This window comes from Tympanuchus pallidicinctus, unplaced genomic scaffold (assembly GCF_026119805.1).
Source record: "Tympanuchus pallidicinctus isolate F22 unplaced genomic scaffold, pur_lepc_1.0 scaffold4, whole genome shotgun sequence".
NCBI lineage: Eukaryota > Metazoa > Chordata > Aves > Galliformes > Phasianidae > Tympanuchus > Tympanuchus pallidicinctus.
The window spans coordinates 26,277,371-26,297,249 of record NW_026294758.1 but is presented as its reverse complement, the minus strand read 5'-3'; the positions used below and the strand labels follow the sequence as shown (position 1 = coordinate 26,297,249).

The 19,879-nt window shown below is 43.6% G+C and overlaps 1 protein-coding gene across 1 annotated transcript in view; it reads right to left on the bottom strand.

The window, feature by feature from the left end:
* Positions 1-17,332, bottom strand: part of FBXL17 (F-box and leucine rich repeat protein 17) — a 278,684-nt gene extending 261,352 nt beyond the window's left edge. Inside the window, exons 1-2 of the mRNA XM_052701015.1 lie at positions 16,520-17,332; positions 1,617-1,739 (exon numbers count right to left, since the gene is read on the bottom strand). Coding sequence (XP_052556975.1) covers positions 1,617-1,739; positions 16,520-17,230 — 834 coding nt within the window. The 5' untranslated portion in view covers positions 17,231-17,332. The remainder of the gene's footprint in view (positions 1-1,616; positions 1,740-16,519) is intronic.
* Between the last annotated feature and the right edge of the window lie 2,547 nt (positions 17,333-19,879).

The following is a 19,879-nucleotide window of genomic DNA, read 5'->3' as shown; positions in this document are numbered from 1 at the left end:
CAGTTTTAAAGTGAATATTTGTATATTTAAATATTAACAGAGGAAAGACCATTAAATCAAAGAAGCATGCATTATATTCCCAGAGCTCTGAATAACAAAAGCATCTGCTTTGAACCTGCACACATTGTTAAATAAGATGTCAACCATATTAAAAGATGAGAGTACTACAAGCAAGGCAAGAAAAGTAGCACAGACTTCATTCTGAAGCACATAAGTCAATACAAGAAAAAAAAAATCACAGTAAGATTAAATGCATTAAATCACCTTGCTTTAAAAAAAAAAGTTGAATTTAAAAAAATCTAACAAAAACATACAAGAATGCTTATTCATTTAGTGCAAATGAGAGGACAGGGCAATAGAAAAGAACACAATTCTGTTCTGTTTTTCTCTCTTTTGTGGCTAAGAAACAAACTCTTTGCTGCACTCAAACTGTTTGCTGTTACTAGTAAGTCCAATATTGTAGAAGTCTAAGTCCAAAATTATAGAAGATAAAATTCAAAAACAAAAACAACGAGAAATACCTTGTTCTTTTGCCTCATCTCACTAAAATAGCCACCAAACCCTTCCCATACAATGAGAGGGATAACAATTTCTGTTTACATTGGTTTAGGAATACAATGAAGAATTGACAGTACAGATTTCCCAGGGCAACGCCATACATTATAAAGTTCAGTGAGATCCTAACACATATAACAGGTATAAATACTTAGCAAATAGAAATAAAATTAGACAATGAAGAGGGAAGTGATTTGATACACAGTATCTCTGGTCTGTATGAGCTTGGGAGTCAATCGACAAAAAAACAGACGATCTAATTTTCTGTAGTGGTTTAGAAATACATTAGTTAACTAATAACTCTAGAAACAAGATCACATAGGAAACATATGGTTTCCTATAAACAGATGATCTAAAAGTATTATCCCACATATAATCTTTGTGTTCAGAATAGATGAACATCTTGACATGGGATCCTCCCATGGTCCTTCCTCTGTTTCTGCTAGCTACACAGAATTCTCAAGATACTGTTCTACAGATGTGTAGATAAAGTGTAATGTGTAATAAAGTAACAAGAAGCCTAGAAAGGGTGTACAAATAAAAAACAGGCATCCTTAAACAGCTTTTCCAAAGAAAAGTCTAGGCTCTGTAAGAACCCCAGAATTATCATCTCTAGGATACTCTGAAGACCTCAAAAAACCAAGATCTGTTGTTTTATTGGTAGGAAGAGAGTCATAGAGAAATGAAGGAAAACTTGCATAAGCAAACATACCAGTTGAAAAATCACTGTTCAAACTGAAGCATCATTACATTTTTCAACTGAAAGATATGGTAGTTCTTAGGGATGAAAGTACCATTGCTTCATGTAGAACAGAGATAGGTAACCACAACCATTTCAAACAACACTCATCTCATGCTGTTTAGTAACTGATATTTACCAAAGGAAGTTAAGAAGACAGGTTAAGGAAATTAATCTACGCGTTCAAACTTTTTCAGCCTCTAGTATGAAAATCACTGAAAATGCAGATATCAACCTGCAATGGATTTCTTTTTTTTTCACCTTTGATCAGAAGTACAAGTTCTAAAAGCAAAACTTTTTTTCCACAATGATGCCTCCATACCTGTTGGCGACTACTCAGATCCAGCTGTTTCCAAAACTGAAAATCTAAACACAGGTCACGCCAATATTTACAAACTAATGATGCTGAAAGGCAGCGCTCATTCAGGGATAAATTGGAAAATATCTGTAAAGAAAGGGAAAACATTATTTCTCAAAAGTAATCATAATTGAGACATCATTATTTTATTATTAACATATCTCATAAAAGAAAGGAAAGTAATAGCATGCAATGCATGACACTTCTACAAGTTGCCCCCAACTTGATTAGTCACAAAAATCTTCACACACAACAGCTGACAATATTAATAAGTCATATTAGTAAAACCAACAACAAAATACATCATAAGTACTCATTTCTTAGACCAAATTACAAATGTGCTTTTCAAATGGCATACTTACAAAGAATTACAAATACAAATGTTAGATTGATTATAGTCTGTACACATTATTTACTAGCTGCAGGAAATGTTTTTTTAATCTATATTCTGATTCAGGTAGGAAGACCCTTTCTTTTCAGTTCAGTGAAGAAAAAAACTCATGGCACTGAAACATCAGTCCTGAGAGAAAGAGATACAAGTAAACCATAATTTTACAGCAGGCTCAAAGGGTGGCCTTCTATTTATTATATTCAGGCCTTCCACGGAATTACTACTGTTTAAAAAAAAAAAAAGTCTATCAAGTCTTAAATGTGGATTAGAGTTCATTTGTGGTTACAGAGTGTATTCACAAGTGACCCTACAATGAAAACAGGCAATCATAACATCAGGATACATACAAAGGAATGCAGTGTGCAAAACATAAAACAGTACTCCTCAACTGATGAGGACATCAGTTACTAAGCTGAAGCCTTAGAAGAAGTCTTCAAGAAAATCTGAAAATTTTAAAGTGCCTGTAGGAAAGCACTGAATTCTAGAGAACATGGAAACATTCAAAGAAAAATTTCAGACAAAAAAAAGGAATATCAAAAGGGGCAACAAGCAAGAGAATGGTTCCATCATCTCTGTGGTAGACTGGACAATTTGTCTCAAAAATTGTTAAGATTTCTAAAGTAAGAAAAAAAAGTATTGAAATATAGCTTATTTCCATGATTGGACACTAAAACAGATTAGACAATCAGCTGTCAGCAATAGCGGCAAATAATTGCCTCTCTGTTCAAGAAGACGGCTTAGTGAATCTAAGACAGTTGATCTTTCCTTCACAGTGTCTGGTATAAATGCTACATTTTGCCTTTAAGAGAAAAGCAACGTTGATAACACACCAGTGAGGTTTTTTTTTCAGTTGCAGTTGACCAGTGCTGGACAGAACCAGGACAGCTGACTTAAACTAGACAAAGGAATACTCCATGCCACAAGACAGCATACAAAAGAAAGTTGAAAACTGAAGGGAGTTGGCCAGGGGGCAGGCACTGCTTGGGGACAAGCTGTGCATCAGTCAGCAGCTAGCATCACTTGTTTTGTGTGTATGTACATACATACATATATATGTATTTGTAATAATTATAATTTGGGCCCCTCACTACAAGAAGGACATCAAGGCTCTGGAGCATGTCCAGAAAAGGGCAACATAACTGATGAAGGGACAGGAGTACGTGTACTGGGAGGAGTGGCTGAGGGAGCTGGGTTTGTTTGGAGAAGGCTCAAGGGGGGGACGTTGTAGCTCTCTACAATTTGAATGGAGGATGTAGGAAGATGGGGATCAGATTCCAGTTGTATCAGGAGAGGTTCAAGTTGGATATTAGGAAAAATTTCTTCTCCAGAAGAGTGGTTAGGTGCTGCAACAGGCTGCCCAGGAAGATGCTTGAGTCACCGTCCCTAGAGGCATTCAAGAAATGCTTACATTTTGTACTAAGAAACATGGTTTAGTGGGGAAATACTGAAGGTAGATGGATGGTTGGACAACATGGTCTTTGAGGTCTCTTTCAATCTTGGTGATTCTATGATTCTGCAATTTGATAACTATAATCCTTTATTCCTCTTTCTTTCTTCGTCTTAGTAAATATTTTTCGTCTCAACTCACAAGTGTTTTTTGTGTGTTTTTTTTTTTTTTTTTTTTTTTTAATTATTTTATTTTCTCCATTCTTCCACTGCAGGGGAAAACAGAAAACAACGGGGTGCTGAGCTGCTACTGGGTTAAATCACAACACGTAGCTTGACAGTTTTCAATATGTACATGGATGAAAGGCCTCCTGGGGATGGGGAGATGGTTGACTGCTCTTGGAAAACCTAACAACAATAACAAAGAAAAATCAAATAACTACCTTCTGTAAATGGCTGCAATATTCCATCTCCCCTCTTGCTTCAACTTCTGAAAAAGTCACTGTTCATTATCTGCTGCAGACATCCTGAATGAGTCTGTGTGAACTCTGTTTTCCTGAAAGCCTATGCTTCTCTAAGAAGGTATGTTTTCCATTAAGGCATCAGTGGACCATGGGAGACAGAAATATGGATGAAACAATCAACATCTGTTTCCTCCCTGCAGTTCTTTATATTAGTGAGTCCACGCACAGAGCAAGATGGCTATATACAGCATCCAAGAAATCTCCAGTCAAACAGTGAAAAAGCACACAACAAAGTGGTGATTTCACATCTGACACTCCTACTGCAAGAGTGTAGTTTAAGACTTTAAAAAAAGAAATCACTGCCTGAAGATTCTCTGAAACTCTAAGGTAATAAAGCAGTAGGGAATTTGAATCCCTACTGTCAGTAGAAAACAGAAAACCAAATCTTTTAACAGTCACAAAAATTACAAAAGACAGCAAGGCAACGTGATCCCTCTTATGTTCAGACATGCATCTGAATGACTCCAGCTAATACTAAGAAAGAATGATAACTCTGGCACTATAAGTTACTTTAAACTGGTCAGTTGTTACTACAGTGGGAAATAAACACATTCAGTTCTGGAAATATCTTATTTACTTTGAGAAACAAAAGTATGCAGTTCTTAAAACAAGAACATAGCAAACACTGAACAGGAAAGATGCTGCTAATCCAACCACTACTGTAAATATGAAAGCACTTCAGTTATTTTTGTTCCTATTTTTGCCATCCTATCAAAAGCCCCCACCAATCACAGACCTACAGCTAACTCTAGCACATGAAAGACCTGAAAGCATTTAAAATTATGGCTGATTCCACAGTGTAAAAGAGGTAAGTGTTCTGCAGATGTCACAAATTGGCTCATTAGAGAAGCAGTAATCAAAATCAGCCACTAGGGGGAACGCAGGTGCTGTCAAAGTCGTTGTTCACTAAGTTCAAGTGTGCACAGGACCAGGCACACAAGCTAGGCAGACAAGATCTTGCTGGTTTCATGTTTTTTGCACGTATTTTCTCTGACCTCTTGCCCATGACAGATAAATTCCGGATGCTGCGAGTCCAATACTTACCACATTTAACTTCTGCAAAGTGTACAGAAGCACATCCTTCTGCATGTCCAACACATTTTTCCCCTCAGATCCCTCCCTAATCCCACTTTGTAAGCCTAAAAGTGAAGTATCTCTCAGCACATGCTAAAGAAAACGTATATTTAACAAAACACGTTCTAAATTTCAGGTTTCTTTTTCCATGGCTAAAAGGCAGGCTTAGAGGGTGCACACTTCTACAAAACAAATAAAAAAAAACAACTTATGTTCCACTCTCACATCCCATCCTCTTCCAAGTGCCAGTGCCTCCTACTTCAGCTATTTGAGTGACAGGTAGTATTGGTGGCCCTTTTGCCCTCACAGTGGGTACCAAAAGGCTTCCCGGGCCTCTAGGCCACATCCCAAGTAAGAGTCTGTTTATGTTCATCATTAATGGCCTTATCATATCTTCCAGAAATAGTTTTTTTTAATGTCAGTCTCTGGCTTCAGCATAACCGTTCACTTAGACTGACAAATGACTACAATGAAACGTCAAAAATGCAATACTCAGAACAGCAAAAGTCATCGATCAGATAAAGCTGTCTCTTAGCCAGATCACATTCTACAGAGCTTTAGCAACCCAATTTTATTTCAGTGACAGGTACAATCATACAAGAATTTTTCTTTTATGTATGATTTGTAAGCTAGTTGTTTTTACTTTGAAGCAACAAACCATAAATAGGCTGGAAGGGTTGAAGCTCACACAAGTGCAACCCCCTGCCGCCCATCAGACCAGGCTGCCCAGGCCCCCATCCCACCTGGCCTTGAACAACTTCCAAGATCAGGGCAACCACAGCTTTTCCAGGCAATCTGCGCCAGTGCCTCACTACCTTCTGAATAAAATTTTTTTTCTAACATCTAACATCCCTACTTTTAGTTTAAAGCTATTCCCCCTTGTCCTATCACCATCACACTATAGGAAACATCAGTCTCTCTCCTGCTTCTAAGCTCCCCAGATGTACTGCAATGCCTCCCCAGAGGTCTCCCTAGAATTTTCTTCAAACTGAGCAATCCCTCAACTCCTTCAACTTCTATTCACAGGAGAGGTGCTCCAGCTCTCAGATCATCTTTGTGGCCCATCTCTGGAATCATTTCAACAGCTCTACATCCTTTTGGACCAGGGGAAGAACTCCATAAAGCAGACCTGAAGAGAAGAAATTGGTGGTTCTGATGGACAAGAAGCTGGATATGAACCAGAAGTGAGCGCTTCCAGCTTGGAAGGCTGCAATATCCTGGGCTGCATTAAAAGAGTGTCCAGCAGGGAATGGAAGGTGATTGTCCCCCTCCACTCAGTTCTTGTGAGGCCCCATCTGGAGTACTGTGTCCAGGTCTGGGGCCCCCAGCACAAGAAAGATACAGAACTCTTGGAACAGGTCCAGAGGAGAGCCACTAAAGGTAAACAACTGTTTATGAGGGTGGGTTGTGATAGGACAAGAGTAAATGGTTTTAAACTATGACAGAGAAGATTCAGGTTAGATATTAGGAGAAAGCTTTTCACACAGAGGGTGGTGACACGCTGGAACAGGTTTCCCAGAGAGGCTGCGGATGCCCCATCTCTGGAGGCAATCAAGGCCAGGCTGGATGTGGCCCTGGTCTAGTGGTTGGCAACCTGGCCCATAGTAGGGGGGGTGAAACTAGATGATCTTTGAGATCCTTTTCAATTGAGGCCATTCTGTGATTCTTGTTCTAGCGAGCCTAACCTAGATGGAGTACACGTGGGCCTCCTGAGTGAGGAGCAGAGGGAGACAATCAGCTCCCCTGCTCTGCTGGCCACACCTCTTTTGATGCCGAGCAGGGTACTGCTGGCCTTATGGACTGCAACTATTCCAATTCCACTGCACGACTGTAAATATGCTCATACACATATGTTACAATCCATAATTCTGGATCAATTGGTTCAACTGATTTGAAGTTTTTCATTCTTTTTTCTTCTTCTTAATTGTTTTCCATTACAGTGTACAGGAAAGGGAAGAATAAATTAGGCTCTCTTTTCCCACGAAAGGCTGGACCTGATAATCTTTTCCACTCTGGGCTGTTCTGACTTTATGACTCCAAACTGCTTAAGAACTGAAATTTTAAAGGGTCCAACCAGAAAAGCTAGAAATAAAAGATTTTATTTGTAATTGTCTCCTCTACTAATGAGTCTCTGTGAAATGGATTTCAGGCACAAAAATCTTTCCTGCTTTTTCTATATTGGCTATATCAGACTGTGCATCCAGAAAGGACTACTTTAAACTTTTGCACTAAGGATTTTATTTCAGCAGGAACAGGAAAAGAACAAAAACAGAAAGAAAAAAACAAACAAACAAAAAACACACAAAAAGAATAATACCCCTTCCTCTACTGTATTTTCTTAAAATCTTGAAGGTAAGACTTTTATATAATACATCTGTATTAAACTGGATTAGTTTATCTGTAAATACAGTAACTTACGCCTTAACTAAAGTTTCCCAAGCACAAAAGCTCTCTTGACTGAAATCAGATGACCATTAAATACACTACTAATCAAAATCAGCAAATACTAAATACTACTAGGTAAAATCAGCAGATAAATGAAAGTTACTAGTTTATAGAGATCTTATCCTCAGCACCAAGTTTTCCAAATTCTTGACTTCACACCACACAAATTAAACTACACATGCAATTCAAGGATTTTCACTTTTCTAATGACTATTTACTTCTAAAACAAATGATTAATACAAAAATCAAGGAGTTAGCACTACAGAATGCATGGAACTAAGAAGCTTTTTGATTATGAACAGAAAAAACATTCAGTTGAGTTTTCACTTTTTAAGAACGCTACATACTTCAAGAAGCACAGCTTAGTGATTATGGGCTGAGAAGACAATGTACAGACCATAGACCCCAAGGCAAATTAGATACTAAAAGGTGAATTCATATATCCCCTAGATCTGTCCATCATTCTCCTGTGATAGACCTTCATGAGGACAGGGGTACTGCTGGACCTTATTCTCACTAATAGAGAAGGGCTTGTCAGGGAAGTAAAGGTCGGGGGCAGCTTGGGTTGTAGTGACCACGAGATGGTGGAGTTCAAGATCCTGAGTGGAAGAAGTAAAGCAAAAAGTAGGATTGCTATCCTGGACTTTAGGAGAGCCAACTTCGATCTCTTCCGGGGCCTACTTGGAGCTGTCTCATGGGCTAGGGTGTTGGAAGGCAAGGGGGCCTGTGAGAGCTGGTCGGCATTTAAGCAGCTCTTCTTCCAAGCTCAGGATCGGTGCGTCCCTGTGAGGAAGAAATCGGGAAAGGGTGGCAGGAGACCTGTGTGGATGAGCAAGGAGCTCGTGCACAAACTCAAAGGAAAGAAGAAGGCCCATGAAATGTGGAAAAAGGGTCTGACTACTTGGGAAGAATACAGGAATGTTGTCAGGGTCTGCAGGGACGCGCCTGGAATTGAATCTGGCAAAGGGGATGAAGGATAATAAAAAAGGTTTTTTCAAGTACATTAACAGTAAAAGGAAGACTAGGGAGAATGTGTTTCCCCTGCTAAGTGACGGGGTTGTTCTGGTAACGGGGGATGCTGAGAAGGTGGAGATTCTGAATGCCTTCTTTGCTTCTGTTTTCAGTGAAAAAGCTCCCCCTCGGGAATCTGAGACCCTGGAGGTTAGTGAGAGGATCTGGGGAATGGAAGACCTCCCTTCTGTCAGGGAAGAGGTGGTTCAGGAGCGCCTAGGCAACACCAATGTTCACAAATCCATGGGACCCGATGGGATTCATCCACGAGTGCTGAGGGAGCTGGCAGAGGTGATTGCTGAACCGCTTTCTGTCATCTTTGAGAGGTCTTGGAGGACGGGGGAGATGCCTGAAGACTGGAAGATAGCCAACGTCACCCCGGTCTTCAAAAAAGGCAAGAAGGAAGACCCAGGCAATTATAGGCCAGTCAGCCTCACCTCTGTCCCTGGAAAGGTGATGGAACAGCTTGTGCTGGATGTCATCTCCAGACAACTGGAAGAAGAGGAGGTTATCAGGAGTAGTCAGCACGGGTTCACCAGGGGGAGGTCGTGCTTGACCAACCTGGTAGCCTTCTATGATGTTGTCTCTGGCTGGGTGGATAGGGGGAGAGCAGTGGATGTAGTCTGCCTTGATTTCAGCAAGGCATTTGATATTGTCCCCCACGACATCCTTATAACAAAGCTGAGGAAGTGTGGGATAGACGAGTGGACAGTGAGGTGGGTTAAGAACTGGCTGACTGGCAGAGCACAGAGGGTTGTTGGCGGTGCAGAGTCCGGTTGGAGGCCTATAAGCAGCGGTGTTCCTCAGGGGTCTGTGCTGGGTCTGGCCTTGTTTAACATCTTCATCAATGACCTTGATGAGGGGATAATGGCCACCCTCAGCAAGTTTGCTGATGATACGAAGTTGGGAGGACTGGCTGACAAGCCTGAAGGCTGTGTTGCCATTCAGCAAGACCTGGATAGGCTGGAGAGCTGGGCAGAAAAAAAACGATGAGGTTTAACAAAAGCAAGTGTAGAGTCTTGCATCTGGGGAGGAATAATTCCATGCACCAGTACAGGTTGGGGGATGAGCTGCTGGAGAGGAGCTCTGTAGAGAGGGACCTGGGGGTCCAGGTGGATGACAGGTTGGCCATGAGCCAGCAGTGTGCCCTTGTGGCCAAAAAGGCCAATGGCATCCTGGGGTGCATTAAAAAGAGCGTGGCCAGCAGGTCGAGGGAGGTGATCCTCCCCCTCTACTCTGCCCTGGTAAGGCCTCATCTGGAGCACTGCGTCCAGTTCTGGGCTCCCCAGTACAAAAAAGACAGGGATCTCTTGGAAAGAGTCCAGCGGAGGGCCACGAAGATGGTGAAGGGCCTGGAGCATCTCTCCTATGAGGAAAGGCTGAGTGAACTGGGTCTGTTCAGCCTTGAGAAAAGAAGACTGAGAGGGGACCTGATCCAGGTCTATAAATATCTGAGGTGTGGGGGCAGAATGGCGAGGCCGGACTCTTTTCAGTGGTGAGTGGAGACAGGACAAGGGGAAACGGCTGGAAACTGCAGCACAGGAAGTTCTGCACAAATGTGCGCAAGAACTTCTTTACAGTGAGGTGACGGAGCACTGGAACAGGCTGCCCAGGGAGGTGGTGGAGTCTCCTTCTCTGGAGATGTTCAAGACCTGCCTGGATACCGACCTGTGTGACCTGGTGTAGGGAACCTGCTTTGGCAGGGGGTTGGACTTGATGATCTCTGGAGGTCCCTTCCAACCCCTACAATTCTGTGATTCTGTGACTCAAATCTAACCTTAATAGAAGAGTGAAGGCTTCTGTTTATATGATCCTTTTCCTAAAAAAATTTTGTAGCTAAGAAAAAAACTGGCATTTGGGCAATTGTTTCCATTATGTCATGACAAATAGAACTGTTCTGAAGCCTAAAAGTTCATGTTATTAACAAGAACACAGTATTAGGCAGAAAACAGTAAAATGTAAACTCAAATATTTCATGCTGCTATTCATTACAGCACCTAATGAACTTGGAAAATTAATTCTTGGAAAACTGCCCATTTGTTTCATCAGCTGGGTGCAAGGCTTTACAACAACTAATTGAAGACCTATTAAACAGTACTTAGGAATTATATTTGATAATTAAAGGAACGTGCTTAGTATATGACATCTTACCATGAACAGTTAAACACAGCAATTAATTACAGGCATACTGAAGTTAGGCTTCTAGTGCATTTATGTTTTTTCATTCTGTTTCAGCAAACTAATCAATCTTCTATCAACAGAAGATAAACAAAGGATAGGGGAGTGTTTGCCTAGTTTTTGAGAGATTTCATCATTTTATCCACACATACTCTCACGCTAAAGGAAACATGAGTGACTCATGAGCACCTGAGTACATAGAGAGGATTTAAAAGCTCAAGGAAAACGTCTCTGAAAAAAAGACCATTTTCTCTCTGTGTACACCCGAAAAGGAAATCAAGTCAGAAGGAATTAACACAAGTGTGACAGCCAGAAAAAGTGACTTTTTCACAACACAACCAGCATTCCCACGGCGAGCTACAATTAGCAGAGGCTGTTTATTTGCCTACTGCACCTGGTTACCTGCTATGCTGAATTTAGTGACTACATTCAGAGAAAGTCTTTTCAGGCACACCTGATCCTGAGGAAAAGTTTTGCAACATTAGGTTGGTGTCTGATGATCACCCTGCAGAGCACAAAGAGAACAGCAAAAGTATGCATCCGGGGGTTACAAAAGTGATGAACACTGCTCTTAACAGCCATTTGCTAACAGACTGGCTTAGTTGTAATGCAAACTTTAGTTTAAGCCCTCAGGAAGTTAACTGGAGACACTCATGCCATGCCTTTCATACTAAGAGAAAGAAGGGTTCTGACTAAGGAGAAGAATATCCTTACTTGACAGGGATGATAAAGTTATATCCCCATCCACCCACAGTGTCAGTGTCCTCAGTAAAAGATATCTGAGCGAGCTGTCAGTGAATCACTGCAACATTTTAAAATAGAGACAGTAAAACATACTAAAGTCTGCTAAAGATCAAACACAGGCACCTCTGAACAACATGAAAAAAAAAAAAAAAAAGAAAAAGAAAACGTTATAATTTAATAACTTTGCATTCAAACACTGCACAACTTGGATCACCATTCTCAAATAGCAGTCTCAGCAATGCAGAGAAATCCTAGAAACACCTGAACAAAATCCAGAAAAGGTTTTTGGACATGTTAGCCCAAGGTCAGCTAAGATAAACACGAGTGCCAAGGCACTCACCTTCAGGAGAAGTAGTAATTTCCTTCCATGATTTCTGTCCCTCCCATCACACAGTTAATTCTGTAATGTGGAAACCTACATGTTTATATGAAAACAACCTTTTCACACACCACGGAAAGCAAAATATCTACTTATTTTTACAGTTCTGCAACCAATCTCAGAATATATCAGGAATAGCCTCAAGCTACAAAAGGGGAAGTTCAGGTACAGTTTCTTCACTGAAAGGGTTTTGAAGCCTTAGAATAAGCTGTCCAGAGAAGTGGCAGAGCCAACATCCCCAAGGTATTTTTTGTCATATACATGTGGTTCTCAGGGAGAAAATTTAGTGGCAGATTTGGCAGTGCTAGGTTAACAACTAGACACCATGATCTTAAAGGCTTTTTCCAACCTAAATGATTCTACGTTCTTTCAGAATTTTACTACTGACAACATTTATACACAACTTTTACTTTCATCTGGATATTGGCAAACTTTTCTTCCAGGAATTTTCCTTTCTTTGCACCTCCATTAGTTCAACAAATCGCACAGCATCAGCACACCAAAGTTAAAAGATGTTTCATTTTCCTACTGTAGTCACACAGTGACAGCAAACTTCATGAAAACAAAACAGCACTTTGTTTAACATTGCTAGAGAACAAGAATCAGTTAAGACTGAAAGAACATTTACCTCTGCACCAACCATAATTATTCTCAAAGCTGAAAACAAGTTCTAGATAAAATAAACAAATGAAAACTAATATAGGTTGGTATGTTTAGCAAGGAGGATTAGTACATCAGTTTAAGAACCAACATATTAGTTTAGCAAAAAGAATCTGTAAGAGATAGCTCTAAAAACTTTCTGTTCCAGCTTTAGTGCGTGAATAGCCTTGTTTTCATAATAGAACACCTCTATGTTTTGTCTCAAAACATGCAAGGACATTTTCCTCAGATTTCACATACACCATTTTTATAAAGTGGCTAACTGTGGCCTATTAAGCAATAGAATCTTCCAAACTGGGGGAAAGTGGATGGAAGTGGGTCAAAGGCTTCGGTGATTAAGCTGATGTTGAAGAAAAGGGAAGAAACAGTTGGGCACTCGACCATCCTAGATATCACAGAGCATGCCCAAAGGGGCATTAGCACATAACTACGAGTCCTTGAAAGAGAATGAATGTATGCCGTGAATATCTATGCGTATGTACCTCTTAACCGTTCAAATGCAGAACCTGAACTCTAAGAGGGTGTGCTTTCCTGTCAAGTTGCCCAGTGCTCATGTGAAAAATAAAGAAATGTCACTTTCTAACACCACATTGGAATTAAGAGTTTTCTTCACAGATTTCAGATGACAATGGCTTCTAAGAAGCAAACTGATACAGAAGGTGTCAAAAGGGTCAAATGCTCATTTGAAGAGCTCCTGTCTCTGTTTCAAGGCAAGCTGAAATACACCTAAATCGCCCCTGATAAGGCCATCCCATTGGTTGTTCAAAAGGAATTAGAAATAAAAATTTCCAGCTACTCACAAACCCTGAGACAGGAAATGAAGTTGTCCAAGACTGACTTGTTCTCTCAGTGCGTAAGAATCCCACCTTAATTTCCTCCACATCTAATTGAACATGTTGTTTCTGGTAACAAAACAAAGAACTGGTACATAGTCAAGCTTCTCATCAGTTTTCTCACAACAGAAGAATGCACGTCTGTCTTCATTTTTAACAGAACTGTTCTTCAGCTTCAATAGTACCTCCAAGCTGTCATCACAAGCTTCTATACCCTCTGCATCCCTCTGATCCCATCCCAGTTCCTTCAAGAGTTTTCTAAGAAGGCTCCAAAAAAAATAAAATAAAATAAAATAAAATAAAATAAAATAAATTTGCAAGCATCGGCAGATAAGAAAATTTCTCTTCAGTGTTCTACACACACAGCTCAGTTTCTGTTGGAACAGCCCCCCCAAAAAATAAATAAATAAAATCTGAAATATGTGAATAAGCATTCCCAAATTCACTTAGCCTGCAGACCTCTTTACATCAGTTACTTGTTTGCTATGCATCTGTTAAAACAGAAAAGTTAGCAGGTATGGAAGGAAAATTACTTTCTGCTTTTCACAAAAAAGAATTGCTATGACATGGGAACAGGCAAAGCACTTGCTACATGGCCCAGAGTTTTCAATACTGAGTGGCACATAGCACAAAGTTTTCCAAACTTCTGCATTACATGCTTAAAAACACTGGTAAAGAAGTGCTGGCTGCTCTGCATTACCTGCCAGCAAGAAGGAGCTCAACAGCTCTCCCAGAAGCCAGGCACTGGTCTGTGCCCAGAGCTGCCAACACCATCTCAAACACTTCACCAGGAGCAGCAAAACAGTAAATGACAAAAACACCAGCAGTGCTGTTTTGAGAAAACTTCAGCCCCAGAGCAGAGCAAGGATTCAGGGAGATGTAACAGAGGACCACAAATAGCCTAAGGTCCACCTGTCCTCAGCAGGACAGGTGCTTGCACAGGAGCTTGGCTTTGCATGGGAATGAAGGGAAATGATCTGCAGAGCCAGGAGTCATGAAAGAGCACAACTGGATGTCTGGATGTGCGTGCACAGCACTTGCCTGCAAACTGTATGTAAGCCAGTGCAAGCTGTAATGAGGGGGCTGCCTCCCACTATACTTTTGTAGTGGAGGAGTGGGGTCTCAGAGCCATAATTGTGGTATAATCCTGTAAATCTACCCTAAGGTCTTGTTTCCTCCTCAGTGGAGAATATTCTAAGTCCTTTTTGTGACAGATGCCTAAGGCTGGAATCACTTATTCTTCTTTCAAGGTTTGTTTCTCCACCAAACGCTTCAAAAGTTTATTAAATACTTGAGGGGATATTCACCTCACACTTTTCCCACAATAAAATAGAATCAGCGGAGAAGGGATTGTATTTGGGACACCGTATCTGTATTATAACCCAGCACATGGTGAGGCACCTCTAATATCCAGCAAACAAGAACTCCTCAGAAATCCAAAGTTAAAAGTCACACAATAGAAAGGGATGACAGGGAAGCACTCCAAAGCAAAACAACAACAACAAAAAAAATCTATCAGTCTCGCTAAAGATTGAGGAGCAAGATGAAAACCTATATGGAGATCGGTGGTGCTACTGGAGTTACAGACAGGTTTTTCTATAAATAAGGCAGGAGCTGAGCCACAGAGAGGCTGAAGACAGCCTTGGGGGCTTGGGGCTAGAGGGATGGGAATACACAAAAGAAACCCTCAGAATACAGGTATGACCATGGCACTGTATGAACATAAAACAGGAAGGCACAGGGAAGCACATTTAAACTACCTGCAGGTGAGAGAAGCATGAGAAAGCCCCACTATTATAAGAACCAGTTTCTGACTCTGTTAAACTGCTATTTTTGAAAATGTGAAACTGGGAAAATGCTGAAGAGACTACAAAAGTCATACCACTGACGAGAAAAAGTCATTAAGATGTACTTACGCCAGTCTCATTTCAAATCCTAACAGCCTAATACCAAGGATAACACGAGGAGTCAACATCCCTGGAAGTGCTGAAGAAAAGAGTAAAGGTGGCACTGAGTGACATGGCTTTGCAGGCACAGTGGTGATGGGTGAATGGTTGGACCAGATGATCTTGGAGTTCTTTTCTTTTCATAGTTCTAATTCTATGATTCTATGATCTTAAATTAATAGTGGCAAAGAAATGGATTCTTCATTTTAGTAGAACTGTGAGGCAGAGTTTTGATTACAGAATCATAGAGGAGTTTAAGTCAAATACAATAGTTTGTGATTTTTTAAGTATCTGCCACAGGGGAATTTGGGCAGTGAATTTGTTAAAAAAAAAAAATTAAAAAAAAAAAAAAAAGAAAAAGTTGTGCACCATTACAACATAACTAAGACAGGCATGCAAACTTCCAAAATAACAACAACATAAAAAAGAACAAAAAACAAGCACAGACTTAACTCTACATGGAAGACCAATAGTAGATTGTCAGTGTTTGTGGACAAGAGTTCAGAAATCACTTTCAGCACCGGGGTTGCACAACCAGTGTTTATACAGATCTGGTCACAGACAGGAAGAGCCATCTGTCACACTGCTCTGTCACCACTCTCCAAGATCAGCCATCTACCCCCAAAGAAAACGACTGCAGTACTCCAAGTCCAACTGGTTCCAGTCTGCAGGCACACTTTCAACAAACTATGGAAAACACTGCAGATTCCAGCTCCAGCAAGGCTTCTCTTTCGGTCAGCTGAAGAACGTCAGTGTGCAGACAGACTGATATAATGAACAGCCTGAAACTACAAGTTACTCTAGAAACAGAACAGTAACCAAGGAACCAAAGCATAGCAGAAGGGAGAGGAAGCAAAGCAAGACCTGGCGTACACAAAGCAACGGCCGTTAAAGAACATGGAAGTGCTACAAGAATTCAGAATGACTGGGGAGATCGGTAAAACCAACTTAGAACACAGCCTGGAAGAAGCTCCCCTCAGCAGAACCTGCTCTGACTCGCACAGAACGAGCCGAACTCAGCGACAGCCTGCCTGTTCCCGAACAGCCTAGCCGGAGAGCACCACGCGTGCAAGGCGCATTACGGAGTCGTGCAACAGGCTGGAATTGAAGCGCTTCATAGAAGCCCGGGCCAGGAACACGGGCAGGGCCACGACGAGCGCCGTCCGTGCCCGCCCGAGGAGCGGCCGCAGATGAGGAGGCTGAGGCGCGACTCACGGGGCAAGACGGGCGGCCGCAGCCCCACCGGGGCCTACCGGCCCCCGCGGTCCTGAAGGCAGCCCCGGTCCCGCGACCCACCTTGAGGAGGATGGAGGGCGGCAGCTGGTTGATGTCGGGCGGCGGCGGCGGTTCCCGGCAGCCGTCTCCGGGCTGCTCCAGCGGCTCCTCGCGGCCCGCCTCGCCGCTCCGCTCCTTCACTCCCTCCTTCTCCCTTTCGTCCTCGGCGGGACACCTCGGCGGCGCGGCCCCGCCGCTCCCCGCGCCGCCGGCGGCCGAGGGCAGGGCGCGGGGCTGCGGCTCCGCGGGGCACTGGCAGGCGGCGGCTTCGGGCTCCGCCGCGCCGGCGGCGCAGCGCGGCTGCTTGCAGGGAGGGCAGGCGGGCAGGCCAGCCCCCTTGCGCTTGCACACCATCTCGGAGACGGCCTCGCCGGGCGGCCCGGCCGGCCCCAGGAGGCCTCGCACCGGCGAGGGCAGCAGGCCCGAGAGGAGGAGGCGCCGGCAGCGGCCGCGCGGTTCCCAGGCGGCGGGCGGCAGGCGGAGGAGGCGGCGCGCGGCGCGCTGCTCGGCGGCGGCGAGGGCCGCGTAGGGCGGCGGCAGCAGCGGGTTCCCGGCGGGCACGGGCGGCTCCGGGGCGGGCGAGCTGGCGCCGTGCACGACGAAGCAGAGCATGCACGGCCCGCGCAGGAAGCAGCTCCGGCTGCGCGGCGGCACCTTCGTCCCGCGGCGGCGGCGGCGGCCGCCGCTGTCCCGGCTCAGGCTGCTGGCCTCCTTGGAGAGCAGGTGGCCCATATAGGAGACGGCGGCGGCGGCGGAAGGGCCCGCGGGGCGTCACCTGCGGGCGGCGACGGCCGCTGTCATGCTGCCGGCGGGGGCGGCAGGTGGCGGCGCCGGGACGGCGGGGCTGGTTCCGGGACGCGGAGCCGGGAGAGAGACGCTTCCGCTACCGCCGCCCTGACCTTCCCCGCGGGACGCGAGGAGGCGGCGCTGTGGAGGGGCCGCCGTCGCCCGGCGGTGCTGCCGCCAGCGGCCGGGCTGGGAGCCGCCGCCGAGAGACGGCCGGGAAGAGCCTGGAGGCCCAGAGGCCTCCCTCGGGTGGAGCCGGGGCCTCCCGGAGCGGCCTGCGCTCTGCCGGGCTGCCCCATCGCGTGCGGTGCGGCGCCGCACGAGAGGCGTCTGTAAATACGTGAAGGTGAAGGAGCCCTGCGGCCGCGCTGAGGATGCTCCGGGACCCGTTCTGCTCCCCGGGGCGTGCGGCTGCGATGTGCGGGGCCCGGAGTAAGGCTGAAATAAATCTATTGGTCAGAGCCGGTGGGGAAGAGGACAGGAGTGCAGGAGAGGCTTTTGCGATGACCGAGTAACGCAGCTGAGAGACTGATGAGTGTGTTCCCCTTCCAAAGCCGCGTCTTCTTCAACAATGCCTTCTTCAAAGCTACGCGCTCCAGCAAACCCCGTTTCCTGCTGTTTCGAATCGCTGACCAGCGCCTTTGCCCCTGTGTTATACTTTGTTACGGCTTCTCAGACAGTGTGCATCTTCGCAAATATGGGCTGCGGTGTTCTAATTAGTACTGTCCACAGCAAATTTATTTTGCGTGTTTCAGCATTCAGTTCTAAATTATTGTCGTAAAATGACTTGCACGTAGAGGTTTAAATATATGCAAGACTTTGCCTTCAGTAAAAGGTGTTTGGGGAGGGAGGAGACCAGCTGTAGTTAGGATATATATGGTGCAGTACTGCTATTTAATAATGAAGGGCAACAGCAGAAGTGCTCAGGGTCAAGTACTGTGAACAAAATCTTTTGGCCTGTTGCCCAGGAAAATGTTGTGTGAGGACTAAAATATCTGTGACACTATCTTCGTTTGATTCCTTGAAGTGCTGTTAAACTTCAGCCTCCAGTAAAAACAGGCTAGCTGGGAAGAATTAGAAGATTATTGGATAAAAGTAGCATAATATAATAATTTATCTGAATTTTTAACTCACCAACATCCATCAACGTAAATTGCAGCAGATTTTGGCAAAAATCTGGCAAATCTATTCAACCCTCAGATTTAAATTTATTATTTTACTAACAATGAATTCAGCTTTAAAAGCTCATGGCAGTTAAAGTCAAGCACTCAAACTGAACAGCATTCAAGATAAATGCTTACAGTGTCAAATATTCAAAATAAGTTAGATATGGCTGTGCAAATTCTAAGGAGCCATTGTGGCTTTGTCTTTACTTACATGAACACATAACTGCAGTAGTTTTGGTAAAGGTGAGTGACTTCTCTATGTCGCTTATACGTCTTACTGTCCAATATTGTCCCATTATTTTGAACTATATACATACAATATATGTATACATATAACTCACATATGGAGTCCTTCCTATTTCTGAATTATTTGCCTTGATATGATCCACTTCTTCTGCCTCCATTTGAAACAAGTTGACTTGCCCAGAACGCAGACAGAAATTTTATCATCACTTCTAGTCTTGCCTTTCCTAAGTAATTTCACCTTTGGGTAATTTTCCTACGTGATTCTTGTCATTTTTATCTTGTCCTTGAGCGTGGTCTGTTCCTAAGGGGGTTTGTTGCTCTAGAGATTACAGAATGCAAGAAAGAAAACAAATAATAAGTGGTAACTTTTCATAAACTACTCATTCTTTTTGTAGTCTATCACAAAGTTACAAGATTTTGGCCCCACATATGGCAACAGAATGTTCCACCAGTTTTATAGGCAGATATTAGAATCATAGAATCATTTAGGTTGGACATCATTAAATCCAACTGTTAGCCTGGCACTGCCAAGTCTACCACTAAAATATGTCCCTAAGCACCATATCCACACATCTTTTAAATACCTTCTGGGATGGTGCGTCCACCAGTTTCCTGGGCAGCCTGGTCCAGCATTTTGTAATCCTTGTCGTGAAGAAATTTTTCCTGACAGTGTATCTAAACCTCGCTGGTGCAACTTGATGCCATTAAATATCACTGTTACCTGGGAGAAGAGGCCAACCTCCTTTCAGGGAGTTGTAGAGTGCAATGAGGTCTGCCCTGAGCCTCCTCTTCTCCAAACTGAACAATCCCAGTTTTTTCACCTGCTCCTCATAAGACTTGTGCTCCAGACCCCTCACCAGTTTTGTTGCCCTTCTCTGGACATATTCCAGAGCCTCAATGTCTTTCTTGTAGAGAGGGGTCCAAAGCTGAATGCAGCACTCAATATGTGGCCTCACCAGAGCTGAATACAAAGGGAAGATCACCTCCATGCTCCTGCTCACTTGGCTGTTTCTGGTACAAGCCAGGATGCTGCTGGGCTCCTTGTCCACCTGGGCACACTACTGACGCATGTTCAGCAGAGTGCTGGCCACCACCCCCAGGACCTTTTCCACTAGTGACCATTCCAGCCTGTAGCATTATATGGGATAGTTGTGTGCAAGATGACAGCTATGTCAGTAAATCC